A 22,668-nucleotide genomic window follows, 5' to 3' on the forward strand; every position below is an offset into this window, starting at 1 on the left:
GCTCTGTCAGCAAACACTAATGACCCCCTCTGTGTCACGCACAGGGTTATACATTTCACATACATTGTCTTGCCTGATCCTTGAAATAACTCTATGAAGTAGGTAAAATTATCCCTTTTTACAAACCAGGAAATTGATTTGTAAAGAGAATAAATGACTCAGCCCAGAATTAAACAGCTGGGCGGTGGTAGAGCTAGGATCAGTCTGACTGAAAGACCAGTGCAGGAAACTCCTGCCCTGTACCATCTCCTTGAAGCAGAATCCCATGTCTGTGGAATTTAGCCTCTTTGCTTCACTGCTGAGCACTGGACATACTAATCCAGAGTGCTTGGGCTGAGGGCACAGAAGGGTTCCAGCAGAAGGGATGGGAAAAGTCCTTATCTGTATCTCTCCTCTTTCCAGGGTTTGATTTCTTTGAAGCCAGTGCAAAGGAGAACATCAGTGTAAGGCAGGCCTTTGAGCGCCTGGTGGATGCCATTTGCGACAAGATGTCTGATTCGCTGGACACAGACCCGTCGATGCTGGGCTCCTCCAAGAACACACGTCTCTCGGACACTCCACCGCTGCTGCAGCAGAACTGCTCATGCTAGGCAAGGCCCACCTTCCTGACCTCCCCTCATTGTGGCCCCACACCCAGTCTGCTTCTCCCTGTTACACACTGTCCACTCTCAGCCCACTCTCCCTGTTACACACTGCCCACACTCAGAGCAAGATGAGTTGCTGCTATTCTTTGCCTGCCCCTGGGGTTCTCTGCAGATGGTCCCAGTAATAGATACTCAGCACTAGACTAACAGAACAGGTCACTACACGGGTGCAGAATCACTTTACAAAAGAAGACTCTGTTTTACGAAGGGGATTCACTACAGGGACTTAGAGAACAGTCTCTTTTCTGCCTTTAAAATGAGATTTCCTCCATTTACCAAAATTTGACACGCACACATTCTTCAGGGGCATGCCAATTGCGTAAAGTGAGGCTCGCCTGCATAGCTAATCCTATTAAAGACAACTTCTCAAAGCACAACGTGCTTGTTTCCTATCGGGCTCCCTGCGGGGCTTTCTCTCACTACAAGTCAAGCTTGGGCTCTCAAAGCCCTGCGCCTGTTACCACGGATGCCCACAGGGCCTGGGCAGTTGCTGTGGTGACAGGAAGAGCTAATCTTCAGAGAGCTCAGACTCTCTAATGTTGCTGAAGGAGCAAAGGCTGAGTCAGAAACACACTTAAGAGAAAAGGATTATCCCCTACAAAATGTCAGAGGTTCCTGCTATATGAAAGAGCAAGTAGGTATGCTCAAGAAAGACAAACAGAGAAAAAGAGAAACAGGCAAGATCAAGAAACAGATCATGAGTTTCTGATTTTGCTGCTTTCCAGTTGGTTCTTAACTATGGGAACTTAGTGAAATTGGTTATTGGTTCTTAGACTCCTAGAACCTGAGGATTTTAGATTTGACGGGATTCCCAAATTTACCTAGTCTGACTAGTCAGTTCCAACCTTCCTTTTTCTGACAAGTGACTGTCAAGCCTAACAATCAAATCTCTTTCTTTTAAAGCACACCTTCTAGGCAGGGACAGGAGCTCATTTTCCACACCCTCTTTGTCAACTCTCATAGAAAGTTTTCCTTGCTTCAAGCTCAAATCTGCCTCCTGGAAATTATTCTTCTTCCCTCCCTGTTGGTACCAGCTCTGCTGTCAGAGACTTCACAGTCTGTGCTCCCTCTGCCCTGTGACATCTTCAGACTATTTGAGAACAGGAATCATGACTCCTGGGACTTGCCTTTCTCTAGGTCAAATACCTCTATAATTCCATCTGCTGTTCTTCATAGGGTCTTCTCCCTGTCCTGCCCTTTTCCTCCAATCCATCTTTTAACTGCTCTTGAGCAGTCTAACTGAGAAGTATGATTCAAAGCAAAATAAATCTTAAGGTGGCATGACTCTGAAAAAATTGAGAAAATTGAACTCAGAGATCCCGATCCCAACCCCTTTCTCCTGGGAGTGAAACCTTAGTTTCTACCAGAGAGTGTGGGAAACCACTTCTGGTGGAAGCCCCTTAATTAAACACCTGAGGAAAAAAATAAAAGAAACTCAGAGACCAGAATAAATTAGCTCATTATTCTAGCTTGCTTGGCCACAGGGACATATTTGGTTTTGGCTGAAATAACGACATGGAACTGGCAATGATTCCAGAAAACCTTTCTTCTCTATCATGGCCTGAATCCTCAGCCACCTCAAAAGTCAGCGGGCAGGAGGAGTCTCTCCCCAGTTTTCTTTTCATTTCAAATGAGGCTCATTGTCCTAGAAAAGTACATTAACTAGCAACCAGTCCAATGACTAAATAAAAGGACCATCCAGCTGTGGCTCACACCTGTAATTCCAGCACTTTGGAAAGCCAAGGCAGGAGGAACACTTGAGGCCAGGAGTTTGAGACCAGCCTGGGCAATGTGGTCAAATTCTATCCCTACAAAAAAAAAAATTAGCCAGATGTGATGGTGCATGCCTGTAGTCCCAGCTACTTGGGAGGCTGAGGCAGGAGGATTGCTTGAGCCCAGGAATTTGAGGTTGCAGTGAGCTGTAATTATGCCACTGCATTCCAGTCTGGGTGACAGAGTAAGACCCTGTCTCTCTCTCTCTCTTTCTCTCTCTCTCTTTTTTCTTTTAAAGGAGTCAGCTCTACAAAGATGTTGCTTTCTTTGATGCAATGCAGAGAGCAGAGCTTTGGACTTGGAATCAGGAGACCTGGACTCTGTCATTAAATCAACTGTGACTCTGGGCCAGTTACTTTCCATTTATGAGTCTTGATTTCCTACTTATAAAATGAGGGAGCTTATCTGGATGATCTTTAAGGTCTCTTTTGGCACTAATAACTCGGTGTCTCTTTTTTTTTCACCTTCACCATTTCAGTTGATCCACCAAACAAACCTGAGAGATCAGGATTGGCATCCAAGAGTTGTCTCGGCCGACTCTGATGTCATGCTTACTCTGTACTAGACATTGTTCCAAGCATTTTACGTGCATTAACCCATTTATCTTCCCAACATCTTGTGAGGGAGGCACTGTAGTGAACCTCATTTGAAGATGAGGAAACAAAGGTACAAAGAGGTTCTAGCTGGACCTCTAAAGTCACATAATAAGTAAGTGGTAGAGCTGGAGTTCACATCCAGGCAGTAGGCTCCAAGGTCTGTGCTCTTAACCACATTCTGGGCCGCATCTTTTATAGACAAACTATGATCCAGAGAGATTACGAGACTTGGATCACATACCAAGAGAGTGTTAAAGCCACATCAGGATTCAATTCCAGGGCCATCAGATTCCAAGTCCACTGGAGAAAAGATGTATATCTCTAATCTGTTAACAAATTGCTCAACTACTCAGACTAATCCCAGGTGATGGATGTCTAATGCTCAGGAAAGGCGAGTCAGTCTCTGAGGCAACAGATCCCATGGGCCTGGGTAGAAAATGCCCAGTGCTTCCCAGTCCCAAGTGCTGGCTTTCCCTGTATCTGCCTCTGCCAGGCAACACTTATCAGGCTCCCAATCAGCAGGAGCCTCCATGCTCCACTTTGAACAGCCTCTATGCTCCAGCAATGGGGCATTTGTGAAGAATGACTTGATTAACTTTTCTGACCATGGGTATAATACAGTTGCTTCAGAGGGCAGTGGTTCTGGGTGTGATTTTTACACTGTAACGTTGTATACAGTGTCATGGATAATTACTATTTTTTTCTGGTCATTAACACTCACCTACTCTAGTACTAGGATTTCAGACCAAGGTCCTCATGACGCCTGGATATTTTAGTATCTATATCCAATAATCTTTTCTCTCCTACTGAATATCCAGGCAAAGATGAAATTGTTTTCTTTAAAACTGTCAAATTCTGTAAAACTCAGGAGCCAGTTCAAGGGAATAAGCATCTTCACAATAGATGGAATCAAGAGTTAAATGTTATAGTGGCAAGCTTGTCTACTGGGCAACAGACAACCAGACCTGCTTGTGAGATGGCAGCTCCCCAGCCCTGCTCTGTGACCTCATTTCTGTCAAATGAAAGGCAGCAGCTTCCAGCTGATTGCAGCATAGTGTTCATCAATCACAGTAATAGCGCAATTAGCCACCAAGGTTCAAGCTGTGTAATACGTGTTAGTGGCAACTTGTCCTGGATTTAATCTTCCTCAACAATCCAAATAAAATATTTAAAAACTCTTGACTTCTGGCTGGGCGCAGCAGCTCATGCCTGTAATCCCAGCACTTTGGGAGGCCGAGGTGGGCAGATCACCTGAGGTCAGGAGTTCAAGACCAGCCTGGGCAACATGGTGAAACCCCATCTCTACTAAAAATGTAAACATTAGCCAGGCGTGGTGGTGGGCACCTGAAATCCCTACTCAGGAGGCTGAGGCAGAGAATCGCTTGAACCTGGGAGGCAGAGGTTGCAGTGAGCCGAGATCGTGCCACTGCACTTCAGCCTGGGTGACAGAGCGAGACTCCATCTCAAAACAAAACAAGCAAACAAACAACAACAACAAAAAAAAACCTCTTGACTTCTAAAGAGGCAAAAGTGGCCAAAAGTGCGATATAGTATTGTGTTTATTTACATCTATTTTAAATCCATGTGTATCTGTAAATACAAAGTGATTCGTGACTCATTGTCTCCTCAGTCTATAGCATTATTAACTTCTAGGAGCAGCAGTGGAGTAGAGTGTACTGAATGGTCACAGACTCATCGATTATCAGATCTGGAAAGGAGCTTAGAGAAGATCTGTTCCAGGCTCCTATTTTATAGAAGGGAAGGTTGACATCCAAAGAATGGAAGGAAATCTCCTAATTATTCTGAGAGTATCACAGTGATGGAGCCAGGACTAGGTCCTGGATCACCTCTAAGAAGACACTTAGCTATTTGACTATCGACTAGGGCCTAGCATTATTAAGCACTAGATAAATACAGATGAAAAAAAAATGATCCCTGCCTGCAAGGTCCTATGATCTAATGGAGATGCTGTTTCTAAAATATTATTATCCCAATTTGGCAGTCAAGGAAACAGCCCTGGAAAAGTTAACACGCTCAAGTCACCCACTAGCATCATTTGAACCCTCCTCTGTCTGACTCATGCTCTTTCAAATTTTTTTCTTCAGATTGTCTTAGAAGGGTAGATGGGATATACCCTCTGGTAGTACCAGGCTCCCAAGGATTCTTAGAGTTAAATAACTTCAGTTAATTAAATAACCACAATTGCCTGGTGACCGAAGCCTTATAACATCCACAGAATAAGACCATTCTCCAGACCTGACTCCCCAACTCATATCACCTGCTCCTGCTGGCCACTAAGCTCCTTGCTTGGATATCGAGTTTTCTGGAGTATCCTGAGGAATGTTTGTTTGACTTTGTTTGCCAACAGTTTGGGGGAAGGGGAAAGAACTACAATAATCAGTGTCCAAGGATCTCATTGATTTCAGATTCCCTGCCCCAAGCCTACACCCAATTACCTGCCATAGTTGGGGAATCAAGTAGCATCCTGTGGCTGGAAGTAAATGCAAAACACTAGTCCGTGAGATAGAAATACTGTTAAATGATGGTTTTTTAAGGTCCTGATCCATTATATGAAGTAGACAAAATTCAAATTTATTTATTCATTTATTTTCTCAACAAATGAATATATATTATGTGCCAGGATACAAGTAGTGGCAAATTAGACACAGTTCTTGCTTTCATGAAACGTATAGCTTCATGATTTAGTCTAGACATTGTCAAATCATCACCCAAATATAATTACAAAGTACTCTAAAGGAAAGGCACATGATGCTGTGAGAACACTCAACTGGGAAACTGGAATCACCTTTGAGAAACTGTTTCAGGGGCTCTTGGAAGAGTCTACTGCTCGCAAATATCTGCTACCCACTGGCCATTGCTTTACATTCCTCAACTAAGCTTTCATCTTTTAGTACTAACCTTTGATGACTGATCAAATGCAAATGCCCCAAGAAGAGTGAGGATAGGAGAAAGAATATCTCTACCTGTGAAACATTGTTAGACTGCCTGGCTAGGAGTTCATTGTTGTTTTCTGAAGGACGTAACCAACCACTCCAAAACTTACAGGCTTAAAACAACAAACATGTATCATTTCTTATGATTCTGTGGGTTGGCTGGGTGGTTCTTCTGGCTGAGGCAGGATGGTCTAGGATAGCTACATCCACATGTCTGGGGTCCCAGCTGAGATGACTGGGGCTGTTGAGGCCTTTCTCCCTGTGGTGTCATCCTCCATAAGGCCACCCAGATTTGTCCATATGGTAGCAGGAGTTTCCTCGAAGCAAGAGAGGGCAAGATCCAACACAGAAGCACTTTTCAAGCTCTGTTTCCATCACATTTGCCAATGTCTCACTGATGAACACAAGTTCCATGGCCAAGTCCAGTTTTAAGAAATGGAGAAATAGGGCTGGGCTCAGTGGCTCACACCTGTAATCCCAGCACTTTGGGAGGCCAAGGCATGCGGATCATTTGAGGTCAGGAGTTCCAGACCAGCCTGGCCAACATGGTGAAAACCCATCTCTACTAAAAATACAAAAGTTAGCTGGGTACAGTGGCAGGCATCTGTAATCCCAGCTATTTGGGAGGCTGAAGCACAAGAATTGCTTGAACCCAGGAGGAGGAGGTTGCTATGAGCCTAAATTGCACCACTGCACTTCCGCCTGGGCGATAGAGCCAGACTCAGTCTCAAAAAAAAAAAAAAGGGAGGGGGAAATAGATGCCATCTCTTTATGGGAGGAGCTACAAAATATGGTGACCAATTTTTCAATCTACCACAGGAAGCACCCTCAGTCCTCTGAAACTAAGTCTGGTAGATGTCCTGGGGTCTTAAAACATGGCTCCGATGATATCACCAAAGACAAGTGGCAAAATTGTATAGGGCAGGGCAGTCTTATCATTTGTTTAATAGTGATCCAAAGGATTTACTTTGGAGGAATCAAGACACTCTAGATGAAGAAGTTTTGATGCTTGTTAAACAGTCCATTTGGATACCTCTTAGCTATCCCCGAGGGATGAATCTGACTTCTCATTTCACAGGATTCACCGTTGATAATGGTTGTAATTCCTACCTGATGTTCCTGGCCAGAAGCCCAGCAGAAAAATTCAGTATATATAGAAAAGATGGCTCCAAGAACATTTGGACCTTCTGTTCTAACTGTACTTCCTTCCTTGATGTACTCATCTAGTCCTGAGGCTTTAGATGCCAAGTCTTTGATAATAACATGTGTACCTAAGTGCCTACTGGACATTTTCATGTCTCAGACTTAACATGTCCAAATTGAAACTCTTGATTCTGCCCCCAAACTTGTTTGAACCCCAGTCTTCACAGAAAACTCATCCTTAATTCTTTGATTTTTCTCTTTTTCTCAGCCTCCTTGTCTAATCTAGCAGCAGATCCTAGGGTTTTACTTCTAAATATATCTCAAATCTGATCATTTTTCTCCATTTTCATTGGCATGACCTTGGTCCAGGCCACCATTGTTTTCTGCCCTAGAGAGCTACCACAGAGTTCCTAACATTTCCCTACTTACATAATTACTCCACTCTAGTCCATTCTGTCTCACAGGAGTAACATTATTTATTTATATTTATATATATATATATATATATATATATATTTTTTTTTTTTAATAGAGACAGGGTCTTGCTATGTTGCCCAAGCTGGTTTCAAATTCTGGCCTCAAGCGATCCTCTTGCCTTGGCCTCCTGAGTCACTAGGATTGTACTTATGAGCCACCGCATCCAGCCTCAATGGCAATCTCTTAAAAATCTAAATAAATGAACGGCTCAGTAACACTGAGGTTTACTTCACACGAAAACAATCCAAACCTTGGCAAGATGGTGAAACCCTGTCTCTACAAAAAATACAAAAGATTAACTGGGCATGGTAGCCTGCACCTATAGTCCCAGCTACTTGGGAGGCTGAGGTAGGAGGATCGATTGAGCCCTGGAGGTCAAGAATACAGTGAGCCATAGCCATGATTGTACACTGTGCCACTCCAGCCTGGGTGACAGAGCAAGACCCTGTCCCCCTCTTAAAAAAAAAAAAAAAAAAAGAAAGAAAGAAAAAAAAGAAGAAAAGGAAAGAAATGAAGAGAATTCAGAGACTTCCATTATTATTAATACCTACTTTATTGATTCTGTTTCTGGCTCTGAGTCCGCTCCTAACTTGCTATAGGATCTCTGGTAAATCATTTCCTGTAATAAGCAGCTGTCACCTCTCTCCTTGTTTCTTCCAGAAATAGTAATCTCTTCTTTAGTAGTACTACTACTCCCTAACCCAAACCAGGTGATTCTAGTGAAGACTGTCAATAAACGGAGCATGTGATCAAGCAGGGCCCGTCAGAATCCTTCCCTAAGATTTTTATAAAAAGCTGGACCTATTCTTTTTCCATTTGAGTGGCAAATATTTGAAGATATGAGGTCTAAAGCTGTGATGGCTTATTCTCCATCCCTGTGTAAATTCTAGTCTATAGTAAGCAAAAACAAGGCCATTAGGCAGAGGGCAGCAGAGACATAAGGTGAGAAAGAGTGTGGTCTCTGGTTTTCTAGACCCTGATTCTGGTTTGGAGGCTTGGCTGATCACCTCTTCCTTTGATTCTGATAGAAAGCTCAGCGTATCTTTCTAATAAAACCCCCCTTTGCTTTGCTTGTTGGAGTTAGGTTCTTATCCCTTGCAACCAAAAATATATTGTCTCTTCTTTTGTTCTCAGTTTTCTCATTTATATATCCTTCTAGCTCCAAAGCACAGAAATTCTAAAACAAACAAACAAAAACAAAAAAACAAAAAAAAACTGGGTCTTTCAGAAAATCCCACTGATATAGACTTTCTGATCCAGAATGTATAATCTGGAAAAGAAGCCTACCCTCGTCTCCATCCTCTCTTCTTGTACCTGAAGGAACGAAGAAGAGGGATTTCTCAAGGTGAGAAGCAGTTCTCCATGGACACTGATGACAGCACAGGCAAAGTTTCCTATGACTAGGGATCACTGTCCACACAGAGTCTGGCTTCCCAGGTATCCAGCAGGTCGACAAAACAGCTAACTCCACTGCCACTCCTTTCTCCACATCCATTCCTATTTCTCAGCCATCTCAGTGACATCTGCCGTCTTGAGAGTCAACTACTGACTGGACTGAGTTGTGTGGTATATGCTTCTGTTTACTTCTCTTCTGTCTTTTTAAGTGGCCAAATAGCAAACGCTTAAATAGGAAATCTCTGGGAGACTTGAATAAAAGACTTTGCTTGGTAGAAAATCATGTCACAGAAAGGCTAATAGACAGCAAAGTAAGTCAGCAAGTCCCTGAGCAGTAGGATTAGGATTCCTGTCTCCTTTCAGATTCAAATGCATCTCTTTCTGGGGTTAACAGTGGACTGTTAAGAGGCTGTGCAGCTTGGGTTAAGTCATTCTTATCTCTGGGCTTCAGGAGCTTAGACCAGATAGTTTCTACAGGCTCTCTTGGTGCTGATGCCTTGGGATTCTGTGGCTGTTTTCTGTAAGATCTGCAAGGGGGAAACAGGATTTTGGCAGCAATCCTTTCATTACTAAAGCTTCCTTTCTTTTCGGGTACAGTGAAAAGAGCCAAGGCTGTGTGACCCCCTCATCACTTAGCCAGGCATATGGTCCTGGTTTCTGAGGCTGCCAGAAAGCATCTTAGCAATTTGTGTCTGGATGGTCCATGCCTGACTATTCTAGGCTGGAGGTTCCTAAAGAGTAACAAGAGGAAGAGAAACAAGAATCTCTGACACTTGTTGAGAATAGAGCACAGTCCCATTTGTTTGAAAAGAGACACCAGGCAGCCATGTTTATGTGCCAGAAATGCATTCCACCTCAAGGAGGACTTAATTTATGGACCAGTGTGTGCCAGGCTGAGCTGGGCAAGATCTTTCTCAGGACAAACTCTGCCATGCAGCTAAAAGCCTGGAAACTAAAGGATTTCATGTAGTAAACTATCTTCCAACCCCTGTAAGCATCAGACCACAGGATGAGGTTTCAGAAGGTCATAAGGCAGAGTAGGTAAGCCTACAGGGCTTACAGTCTGACAGACCTGGGTTCAGTTCTTGGGTCTTCATCACTAACTAGTTTTGTGACTTTGGGAAGATGACTCCCGGAGCCTCAGTGAGCCTCAGTTACTTCATATGTAAATGAAGTAATACTATCTACTTCACGAGGCTGTTGAAAGGATTAAATGGAGAATGGGTGTAAAACCCTTAGTGCAGTGCCGTGCACACACCGTAGATGCCGAACGTGTGATGTTGGCACTACACAATGTGTAATCCCAATCAGGCAGAGCTAGGCAGGCAAATCTAATCCAGGATCTTTGTAAGGGGACTGAGAACCAGAGACTGGAGAAAGCCAGTGTAAACACCATGAGCAAAGGAGCAAGAGAAGGGGCATTGTGTAAGTAGGAGATGGAGCCTGGACTTACTAAGTGGATCAGGGTAGCAGAATCCAGTCAGGACCAAGGGAGGAGAGTCCAGGAAAATGCCATGAGCAGCTCTGTAGCATGACCTTGTTGGGCTGGGTTAAAGTAGGGTCTGCCACCAGTCATCTGACAGAAAGGTACCTCATGCAATTCCTCCTTCCCCCAGAAATCAGCCTCCAGGAGTGAGGAATGAGCCCAGAATGAGAGTTTAGAGTGCTCCAGAGCCTTTGTTAGAGGTGCCCTCTGACATTTAGAAAACCAGGATTCCAGAGACCTGGGTTTGAGTCCTGACTTTGCAGCATACTAACTGTGTGATCTTGAACCAACATATTTTCACCTAATGAGGCTGACAATCTTCCCTACTTCACAAAATAGTAATGAGAGTCAAATAAAAGTACATTTTAGAAAGTGAAATGCTGTGGACATTTAAGGTGGAGCCACTGTGAGAGTCTAGGGGGGTAGATGGTATTCGTCTCAGAATGAAACTGAATACACCCCTCTCAGAGCCCTTTCCAAGGATCCCCTCCTTCTTTCAGCTCCTTCCCTCCACCTCAATACACATTCCTGTCCCAGGAACCTAACCTCATCTAGAAATACCAGGGCCAGCATGCCTTACACCTAGAGGTTTGGTTGGCTTCAGAGAAACTTCTGGAGGCTAAAAGCAGCCAAGAAGAATCAGCCACTACATGCTGGGCCTGGATGAACAGAGCAGTGAGCTGTGATGGGGCTGGTGCTGGGGCCCAGGAGGAGCAGGCAGGAGAGTTTGTATGCACCATGATTCAAATATTATAACAAAAATCATCGGTCATGTGTTAGGCACTTTACAGTTCCCAAAGCACTTTCCCATCCATGCCCTGATGATCTTTGACACAACACTGTGATGTGGGTTTTATTATTTCCAGTACAGATGAGGAAAGCTGAGGCCTGCGTCAGTGAAGCAACCTATCCAAGACTACATAGAGAAGGCAGTAAATGGCAGGGTTAGTCTCAGAACAGGGGAGGGTCTGTACCCCCCGCAGTGGGCAGTCTTAATTCTGAACTTCACCTATCTGGGGGTGATAGAGGGGAACAAGAGGAAGCCTGCTGAAGAGAAAACCTAAACCTCTGTTTTGTCTACGTATGACTTCCTCTGCTTGTGGGAGAGAAGGAAGGAAAGGAACACATTGTTGTCAGCCCCACAACCCCAACAAAATTAAACCCTGGAGCAGGTTGAGCAGCAGAGGCTTCCCTCAGATCAAGGAGCCAGGGGCAGATGATCTATCTCTGTGGCCACACAGAAAGATGTCACCTTATGTAATTTGCATATCATATTCAATTCCCCCAACTGCTCTTTCTAATTTATTCAACTGGGGACCAGGCTGGTCTCATGCCAACCTAGGAGATGTACCATAGCAGTATGAGCAGAATTCCTCAGGAGGAACAATTAGCAAAAACTGGAGTTGCCTCTCGATAGGCCTGAGCAGAGAGAGGAACAATAGCTCTCATGTCTCTCCTCATCAGATTCTAACTAAGCAGATGTTCTCATGCTTTTTTCTTCTTCCTATGTTATGTATACTGACACCTCTTCTCAGTGGCATATGAAATATGAAATGTCATGTGTTGTGAGTTTGTATAAATATGAAGGAATATATATACACAGTAGCAAAAGAGAAGATCTCATTTACAAATATCTATGGTGTTTCCTTGTTCTGTGTTGATCTGTTTTATTGATACAAACTGAATTTTCCTAATGTATCTTCTATCTCTATTATAGTGGCAATGATGGTATATGCATTAAAGTTCTTCTGAATTGTGTATCATTTGTAGAGTGACTCTTTCCTGAGTTTGTGCTAAGAACTTTGGGCAGAGGAGGCTGGGCGCAGTGGCTCATGCCTGTAATCCCAGCACTTTGGGAGGCCAAGGCAAGTGGATCACTTGAAGTCAGGAGTTCAAGACCAGTCTGGCCAACATGGCAAAATCCCATCTCTACTAAAAATACAAAAATTAGCCAGATGTGGTGGTGGGCACCTGTAATCCCAGCTACTGGGGAGGCAGAGGCAGGAGAATTGCTTGAACCCAGGAGGCAGAGGTTGCAGTGAGCCAAGATCGCTCCACTGCACTCCAGCCTGGGTGACAGAGTGATACTCTGTCTCAAAAAAAAAAAAAAAAAAAAAAGAACTTTGGGTAGAGATTCTTGCATTCAGAAATCTTTAAGAGGAACTGGGAAACAGGTCCAGCACCAGTGCAACAAAAGACACAATATGATGCAATAGCTCATGATGGACTCAGGAAAGGGGGAGATCAGGATGGACTACAACAGTCAGGGAAGGCTTCATGGTGAAGGAAGGACTGACATTGCAAGAGGTCAGGGAATGCCTATTAGCGTGCACTTCTGGAGACCTGCTGGGCTGTGGCTCTGTGCTAGGTGGTGTAGAGGTTGCAGAGAATAACAAGGGGCAATGTGTGCCTCCCAGCAGCTTAGCTCAGTGTTAGCTCATAGCAGAGATTTAAGATACACTGCTGGATGGCACGTGGGAACAAGGCTGCTGAGCTGGAAAGTAGAGAGCCCACAGGAAAATGAAACCAAATGTAGACAGAACTCGCGGCCCCAGGAAGGGGCAGAACCTGTTCCCTACCCCCACCTCTCCTCAAAAAGTTTAATTAGTCTAAGTAGGCAGGATATTCAGTCCAATTTTACACCCATCTCCACCATGATGTGCTAGGAAACCTTTCCCCTTTCTTAGCCTAGTTAACTCCTACTCATCTGCCAGGACTCAGGCATGGAGACCCTGGTGGGCCAGGGAGGACACAGAGCTTTGGAAGCACAGAGCAGAGATAATGGAGGTGTCAGAGATGCATTCAGAGATTGGAATTCCTTCCTTCCTTCCTTCCTTCCCTTCCCTCCTTCCTTCCTTCATCTTTCCTTCTTTCCCTTCCTTCCTCCCTCCTCCCTCCTTTCCTTCCTTCCTTCCTCCCTCCCTTCCTTCCTCCCTTCCTTCCTCCCTTCCTTCCTTCCTCCCTTCCTTCTTCCTCCCTTCCTTCCTCCCTTCCTTCTTCCTCCCTTCCTTCCTTCCTCCCTTCCTTCTTCCTCCCTTCCTTCCTTCCTCCCTTCCTTCTTCCTCCCTTCCTTCCTTCCTTCCTCCCTTCCTTCTTCCTCCCTTCCTCCCTTCCTTCCTCCCTCCCTTCCTTCCTCCCTTCCTTCCTCCCTTCCTTCCTCCCTTCCTTCCTCCCTTCCTTCCTTCCTCCCTTCCTTCTTCCTCCCTTCCTTCCTTCCTTCCTCCCTTCCTTCTTCCGCCCTTCCTCCCTCCCGTCCTTCCTCCCTTCCTCCCTTCCTTCCTCCCTCCCTTCCTTCCTTCCTCCCTTCCTTCCTCCCTTCCTTCCTCCCTTCCTTCCTTCCTCCCTTCCTTCTTCCTCCCTTCCTTCCTTCCTTCCTCCCTTCCTCTCTTCCTTCCTTCCTCCTTCCTCTCTCCTTCCTCCTCCCCTTCCTTCCTTCCTTCCTCCCTCCCTCCTTCCTCCTTCCTCCCTTCTCCCTCCTCCCTCCTTCCTTCCTTCCCTTCCTTCCTTTCCTTCCCTTTCTTCCTTTTCTTTCTTTTCTTTCCTTTCTTTCTTTTTTGGCATTTTAAAGAGTCCCTATATAGGATTCTTTCAGTTACAAGGGACATAGACCCACTTTTAGTAGTCACACAGTAAAAGAGGGGGTCATGGTGGGAGGGAAATTTGTTAGCTCATGTTACTTATAAAGTCCAGGGCTATATCTAGCTTTAGGCTTAGATAGAAGCAGGTGACTAAATTATATTATCAGGATTCTCTCTTTCTCTCAGCATCAGTTCTCTCTGGATCAGCTTTATTCTCAGGCCACTCCGGGCTTATCCTATTCATATAGCCATCTGGACAGAGAGAATGGCTCTCCTTCAGTATTTTTGGCAAAAGTCCCGGTCATGTTTAGAATAGTCTAGGATTAATCATTATGCCAGGGGATGGGGTGTTCTGGTTGGCCAACACTAGATTTTATGCCAATCTCAAGTTGGAATGTGGGGTCAGTCCCACCCAAACCAGATGAACTGCAAGTGGGAGAGGGATGGTTGCCCCAAAGGAAAATTAGGGTGCTGTTTCCACAAGAGAAGAGAAGAGAATAGATGTTGTCCACGCAAACATACCAGCTAGTCACAGGAGCTACAGAATCAGATCATTCCACAAAAGACATCTAAAAACTGGACTGAGAATGAGAATGGGTTATACCCTCAGGATATGGGGATGGAAGGAATAGGATGGGTAGGAATGTGGGGAGGGGCAGAGTGGAAGCAGCCAGCTGAGGGCAGAGTAGTCAAAGGTCAGTACATATGATTGAACAGGCTGTGTCCTGCTGAGTGGGCCAGAGGGAGGCTAAATCGGGGTTGAAATCAGCCTAGATTCCAAGTGCAAAGCCTCGGGTCCTGGTGTGGAGCTGCACTAGAAGAAAGGGCTCTTTGGTGTAATTCACACAAGGGTGCTGTCTCCTCACTACGCCATGAGCATAGGGGCAGCATCCATCCAGAGCGGGCACAAATGTCTCCATTCTGCACAAAGATGCAGTCATGGGTTGAATTGTATCCTCCCAAAAGATATGTTGAAGCCCTAACCTCTGGTACCTGTGCGTGTGACCTTATTTGGAAATAGCATCTTGGCAGATGTAATCAAGTTAAGATGAGGCCATACTGCATTTGGGTGGACCCTAAATCCAACGACTGATGTCTTTAGAAAAGGGATGAGAGGGAGATTCAGACAGAGGGACAAAGGGAAGAAGGCTTTCCAGGGATGGAGTCAGGGATTGGAGCACTGCAGCCATGAGCCAAGGAATGCAAAGGATTGCTGGCAGCCACCATAGGCAAAGAGATGGGCATGGAGCAGATGCTCCCTCAGAGCCTCCAGGTGCATCCAGCCCTGTTGACACCTTGATTTTGGACTTCCAGCTCCAGAACTGTTAAGAGAATCTGTTTCTGTTTTTTGAAGCCACCTAGTTTTGTGGTACTTTGTGACAGCAGCCCTAGGAAAGGAATCCAGGTGCTATATGAGCTAGCAGCAGCCTGAGAGTAAAGCTGCCCCCCGCCCTGCCCCTCAGTGTCCTGGTGGGAGATAGAAACACTTGAGGTACCCAAGAGATCCCAGCAGAAGTATGAGGGCCTCCTCATGGGCACTACTGCCTGCAATATCCTGGAAGTGCCTGTTTCCTCCACCTTCACACACAAAGTAAACAGTATTTTGAAACTATAGGGCTACCAGAAAAATGAGAGTCAAGCTTTCATTGGTTTGAGAAGATGACTAGGGCACATTTTATTTATTTATTTATTTATTTATTGTTTATTTTTGGGGGCACACTTTAGATGAGAGCCCCTGCATATACTATTCTTTGTACTCCTCTGTCCACCAAGCTCAGTTAGGTACCTCCTCTGGGAAGCCACAGCCCCTTTTCCTTTCCTTTGCCATAGAACTTCCTGTGCCATATTGTAATTTTCTGGTTATCTGTGGGGTAGATTGTCCAATGATGCAGAATACATTTTCCTGTGAAGTGAAACAAATAAGCAGTAGGCAAATAGCCATTAAGGGGTCTGGGGACCTCCTTAAACAAAGGAAATGAGACTCCAGCAGCTTCACCAAGATGCAGAATTATTGAAGTGTGTTGAGGTAAACCACAGTTGCTCTGAACACAGGCCAGTAGCAGGAAAGGGCAACAAGTCCCTGGAATGTCACTTCCTTAGAGAAGTGACCCTATCACATACCTTCATCTTTTTGTTTTGTTTTGTTTTTTGAGATGGAGTCTTGCTCTGTTGCCCAGGCTGGAGTGCAATGGCATGATCTCGGCTCACTGCAACCTCTGCCTCCCGTATTTAAGCGATTCTCCCACCTCAGCCTCCAGAGCAGCTGGGATTACAGGCATGTGCCACCATGCCCGGCTAATTTTTGTATTTTTAGTAGAGACAGGATTTCGCCACGTTGGCCAGGTTGGTCTCGAACTTCTGACCTCAGGTGATCTGCCCGCCTCGGCCTCGCAAAGTGCTGGGATTGATTACAGGCGTAAGCCACCACGCCCGGCCTACCTTCATCTTATTTTGTTTTCTTCATTGCATTTATCATCATGAAATTATTTTATTTGTTTAATGAAATTTCCGTGATAACAGAGATCTTGCCTGTTTTGTTCACGCAGTACTGTCAGAGGCCTGGGCAAGTTACTCAGCCTCTGTTTTACTTAAAACCTCTGTTACAAAACCTCTCATTGATAAATGTACCAACCCCTTAGGGTGATTCTGAGGATTAAATGAGTTAATATTAGAACTTAGATCAATTCTAGCTAACATTTATATTGCTCTTGCTAGGTTCCAAGCACTATTCTAAGCCCTTTATATATTCATCAATTTAATCCTCACAACAACCTTATTAGACAGGTTCTATTATTATCCTTATAGTAATATTATTATCCCCAATTTATGGTGAGGAAACAAAGAGGACAGTTAATCAGCCTAAGGTGATACAGTTAGTAAACACACAGCTGGGATTGAACTCCCAGAGTTTCCACCCTTAACCTCTACATTGTACTTCTGCCTAGTATAAATCCTTCTTGAATGAATACAGTTACCAAGAAAATGGAAATAGATGGAAGCAATGAACTAACTCAGGAATCAGGACAGGTATTGAAGGGGAACAGTGGCTTGGGATCTGTCAGTGATACTGGAATTTGCATCTATTCTAACTAAGCAGGCTTGGGTCTGGGAAAATGGCTATGAGGGTCAATTTACAATGCAGTAAGGAGGAAGGAGCAAGGTAACTCTTGGCTGAGTGTAGCACTGGAATAGGGTATTGTCTTCCTTCACATCCTGAAGAGCCTCTGAAACCTGGGCAGGGATTCACGCTGATAGCAAGAATACGGACTGGTGCTGGAAACACAGCCCCCATCACATCTCATGGGACACATTCGAAGGAACCCACTCCAGCACTGGCAGTAAGAGAAGCAAAGAAGAGGACCTCTCTCAACTATCCACGTTTCAACCTCCTCTGGCCTTGGCAGCTGCACCCAGTGTTTTATGGGATACTACTGGGAGATCCTTTAAGATACAGAGTGTTAGGTGACCCAGCTAGTTATGTGAGTCTTTGCCACCACTAGTAGTGAGCTTCTGGAGGTTGGGGAAGAACGTTTTGTTTCCTTTTCAATCCCCGGGTCCCACACAGGTTCTGGCACATTGAGGGTATCCAATACCCATTTTTTGAATGAAGAGAACCGAATGCTTATTCTGAACAGATGGGATGATACCTAGACAAGGAAGTTGCTGATAACTTAGATGTTTTAGCTGAAGGGTAGTGGTAGTGATGGTGTTTTGGAAGGACATTGAAAGAATGGAGAAATCATAGTCTAGCTAGTTCTAGAGAGGTGTGTGAAGAAAACTGTTTAATCCATCACATATTTAACATCCTTCCTGGCCCAAGGTCTTATTTAAACCTTTCCTAAAATCTCTGCAGTCTGCTTAAGTTGGAGAATTCTTTTCCCTATTTTTATTCAAGAATGAGTTGGTAACAGTAAACAGAGTCCACTATTGCACACCTATTGGAACTGTTTTTCTTTTCTTTTTGGGGGCGAGGGGCAGTGTCAGGGTCTCACTCTGTCACCCCGGTTGGAGTGCAGTGGTGCAATCATAGCTTACTGTAAACTTGAACTACTGGGCTTAAGCAATCCTCCCACCTCAGCCTCCCAAGTAGTTAGAACTCCGGCACATGCCACCGTGCCTGGCTAATTCAAAAACAATTTTTTTGAGATATGGGATCTCGCTATGTTGCCCAGGCTGGTCCTGAACTCCTGGCCTCAAGTGATCCTTTCACGTCAATCTCTCAAATTACAGCCATGAGCCACAATCCCCAGCCAGGGAGCCGTTTTTCCAACTCCCAGCTTTTGCAAGAGCTGCCTGAATAAAAATTGTGCCTATAGAAAGGGAGGCCTCTAGCCCCTCCTTAATGGTGTGCTTCTGCTTTGCACAGTGGATATATAGGATGTCTTTGAATCAGCTATTAATTGTCTACATTAAATACTTTGGTTGTCTCTGTATGACTCAATAAACCAACTCTTTAAAAGAACAGTAGCTAAAAATAAGCAGCTATTTTCAACATAGGTGTGTGTGTGTGTGTGTGTGTGTGTACAATATGCATATGTATATATATATTTTACCCATCACATGAGCAGATTTCTTTACATTATATTAAAAATATGATTCTAGAAATACTTCTGTTCCATAAGACTGCTCAACCTCAGCAAGTTAGATCAGCATAAATATCTCTTGACTACTAGGATCAGGGTCACCCCTTTCCCTTCCTTCACTTGTTCCCTCTTCCAAAGGATTCCACTTATCTTTGTTTGTGCTGCTGTAACAAAATACCCAGGACTGGGAAATTTATAAATGGTACAAATTTATTTCCTCACCGTTCTGGAGGCTGGAAAGGCTCCATCACAACTGGTGTCTGGTGAGGGCTATTCTCTGCTTCCAAGATGGCACCTTGTTGCCGCATCCTCTGGAGGGGAGGAAGGCTGCATCCCCACAAGGTGGAAAAAACAGAAGGGGTAAAAAGGGCAAACCCCCTCCAGGAAGCAAGCCCCCCCTTTTTTTTTGAGACGAAGTCTTGCTCTGTCGCCCAGGCTGGAGTGCAGTGGTACAATCTTGGCTCACTACAACCTCTGCCTCCCGGGTTCAAGCAATTCTCTTGCCTCAGCCTCCTGAGTAGCTGGAACTATAGGTGCCCGCCACCACTCCTGGCTAATTTTTGTGTTTTTGGTAGAGATGGGGTTTCACCATGTTGGCCAGGCTGGTCTCGAACTCCTGACCTCAGGTGATCCGCCCACCTTGGCCCCCAAAAGTGCTGGGATTACAGGCGTGGGCCACTGCGCCCGGTCCCAGCAAGCCCTTTTTTTTTTTTTTTTTCTGAGATGGAATCTCACTCTGTTGCCAGGCTGGAGTGCAGTGGCACTCAGGGAATAATTTCCTAGGAGTATGGAATCATTCATTCATTCAACAAATATTATAGAGTACTTACTATGTGCTTCATATGATGAGAGTAACTAAGGATAAGAGTATGAATCAGGACTAGTGGAGCTTGGCGGGGAGAGACATATAAACCAATAAATGTGATATCAGAGTTAAAGACAGTCATAAAAACAACAAAAGTACTGTGGGCATCCAAAGGAAAGGAAGGGCTGGTTTGATCTTAGGGTTGTCCTCAGCCACAGAGGATGGCACTTCAGAGCTAATATTTCTAAATTCCAACAGGCGCCCCCCTGTTTCTCTGGGATGATTTATTAATAAAGATTTATTAAGAGCCAAGTGTGGTGGCTCACGTCTATAATCCCAGCACTTTATTTGGGAGGCCGAGGCAGGTGGATCACCTGAGGTCAGGAGTTCAAGACCAGCTTGGCCAACATGATGAAACCCCGTCTCTACTAAAAAAAAAAAAAAAAAAAATTAGCCAGGCGTGGTGGTGGGCGTCTGTAATCCCAGCTACTAGGGAGGCTGAGGCCTCATCCAGCCCGGGTGACAAGAGCAGGACTTCAGCTCAAAAAAAAAAAAAAAACAACAGAAAACCTGGCACGGTGGCTCATGCCTGCCATCCCAGCACTTTGGGAGGCCGAGGCAGATGGATCACCTGATGTCAGGAGTTTGAGAACAGCCTGACCAACGTGGTGAAACCCCGTCTCTACTAAAAAAATACAAAAGTAGCCAAGTGTGGTGGCAAGTGCCTGTAATCTCAGCTACTGGGGAGGCTGAGGCAGGAGAATCACTTGAACCCAGGAGGCGGAGGTTGCAGTGAGCCAAGATCGTGCCATTGCACTCCAGCATGGGCAACAGAGCAAGACTCAGTTTAAAAAAAAAAAATCTGTATTCATAACCAATGTGTCTCATTGCTTCTTGCCCTCAATTGATCCTCCTGGGATTAGCAACAATCTCTCTTAAATTTCTTCATTTTTCCCCATTCCATTGATATTGCTGCAATTTTTTTTTTTTTTTTTTTTTTTTTGAGACGGAGTCTCGCTCAGTCGCCCAGGCCGGAGTGCAGTGGCACAGCTCACTGCAAGCTCCGCCTCCCAGGTTCACACCATCCTCCTGCCTCAACCTCCCGAGTAGCTGGGACTACAGGTGTCTGCTACCACGCATGGCTAATTTTTTGCATTTTTAGTAGAGACGGGGTTTCACCGTGTTAGCCAGGATGGTCTCCATCTTCTGACCTTGTGATCCGCCTGCCTTGGCCTCCCAAAGTGCTGGGATTATAGGTATGAGCCACCGTGCCCAGCCTATTGCTGCAATTTACACCATCAACTTACCTCACCAGAAGAGCCTAGTAGTTAAGAACACAGGTTCTGGAAACAGACTATGTATATTTGAATTCTGGCTCACTACCTGTGCATTTTTGGGAAAATTACTTAATCACCTTAATCTCTCTATATCTTAGATTCCACATCTGTAAAGGAGGGATACTTCTTAGGGTTGCTGTGAGAATTAAATGAGTTAATATATATAAACTGCTTAGAAGAACGCCTGGGAGGCAATAAATGCTACCTACCATACTATTCCTGGTTTCTTTCTGTATCAGAGTCCTGCAGGAATCAGATGGCACACTCAAACTAGATAATTTGAGGAGTGCTTAATAAAGGAATCATTTACAAAATGAGTGCAGGGTTTAGGGAGACCAAAAAGGGATACAAAGTTTCCCCAGTGCTAGCTAGCAACAGCTAGCTAATCATCACTACCCAAAGGTAGTAACAAGGGATGGGGTGGGAGTGATTTGATTACCAGAATCTGAAGACGGCAGTTGTGTGGCAGATGCTGTCTGCTAAGAGTAGTGACCTTTGGTGGAGAGAAATGTCCTCACACAAAGACTCGCTAGGGAGGGAGGTGGGGGATAAATTCTTGGACCTGTCTTTCCCCATGACCTCTGATCTCCTACTGCTATCTCCCAGTGCCAGGCTCAACCAAAAGCCAGAGGGCAAAGGAGTCCAGCAGGAGCCCACATAGGTCAGACTTCTGGGATACGCAGCAGGTAAGTAGAGGGAGTACAGCAGGTCTTCGAATAATGTCATTATGTTCAATGACGTTTCATTACAACGTTGATGAAAAAAATAGATTCCTGGCAGAGGCCACCGTGTGTGAAGTCTGCACATTCTCCCCATGACTGCGTGGGTTTTCTCTGGGTACTCCAGTTTCCTCCCACATCCCAAAACTGTGCACGTTAGGTGAACTGGTGTGTCTAAATGGTCCCAGTCTGAGTGAGTGTGGCGTGTGGGAGAGTGTGCCCTGTGAGGGAATGTCGTCCTGTCCAGGACTGGTTCCCGCTTTGTGCTCTGCTTCTGGGATAGGCTCTGGCGACCTGTAACACTGACCTGGAATAATCGGGAAAATAATTATCTTATACTTGTTTTTATTAATCTTTCTTAAATGTATGTATAGCTCACATTTATTATATTTCAAGGTTTAATATTAGAAGTGTTTTGGGTCTTTATTTAGATGTTTGATGATGTTTCGTGACCAGAAATATGCCATAGGAACTTAATTATTTATATCAATTAGCCTACAGCTAAATTGATTTCTTTATATATTGTTTCCCTTAGTCACGGTTTCCAAGAATCTATCGATGACATTGAGGACTTACTGCATCTGGAGATGCAAACAGAAAATATCTAGCACACCTTCCCCCTAGCCTTGCCCTCCTCCGTTCTTTGTCTTGCAGTCAGAATGATCTTTCTAAAGCAGGAAATGATACTGTTCTGCCTCATCTGATGCATGTTGGTAGCTCCCCCTCTCAGGATAAAGTCTATACTCCTTAACATAAAATGCAGGGCTTAATAATTATCTCCAGTTCACCCCTCCAGTTTTAACTCTTGCCATTTTCCTCTCAACCTTTCCGGTTGAGCCATATGCAATTACTTTCAAATATGGGAGCTATTTCCCATATTTCCCAATGAGAAATATGGGAGCTATGATAAGTATTCCTTTTGGAAAGATGACTGGGCTCTGACAGACAGGAAATCAGTCACATGAGTGGAATGTAGACAAAACCTGCTTTTGGCCTGTGGGCTGAAGGATGAGAAGAAAATAAAATGTAATAAAGGTTTGTTTTTTCAAAACTATATAGTCATCTTCTATGTACCAGATAACATATTTTCTCCAAGTAGAAGTGAATTCACAATATTAAAGAACTTCTAGGCTGGGCGCAGTGGCTCATGCCTGTAATCCTAGCACTTTGAGAATCCG

At 44.7% G+C, this 22,668-nt stretch overlaps 1 protein-coding gene across 1 annotated transcript in view; it reads left to right on the top strand.

Moving 5' to 3' along the window:
- RAB3B (RAB3B, member RAS oncogene family) overlaps positions 1-12,226 on the top strand; it is an 82,595-nt gene extending 70,369 nt beyond the window's left edge. The window contains exon 5 of the mRNA XM_019018484.4: positions 403-12,226. Within this exon, the coding sequence (XP_018874029.1) occupies positions 403-590 (188 nt within the window). The 3' untranslated portion in view covers positions 591-12,226. The remainder of the gene's footprint in view (positions 1-402) is intronic.
- The last annotated feature ends 10,442 nt before the right edge of the window (positions 12,227-22,668 follow it).

This window comes from Gorilla gorilla, chromosome 1, assembly GCF_029281585.2.
Source record: "Gorilla gorilla gorilla isolate KB3781 chromosome 1, NHGRI_mGorGor1-v2.1_pri, whole genome shotgun sequence".
Classification (NCBI taxonomy): Eukaryota; Metazoa; Chordata; class Mammalia; order Primates; family Hominidae; genus Gorilla; species Gorilla gorilla.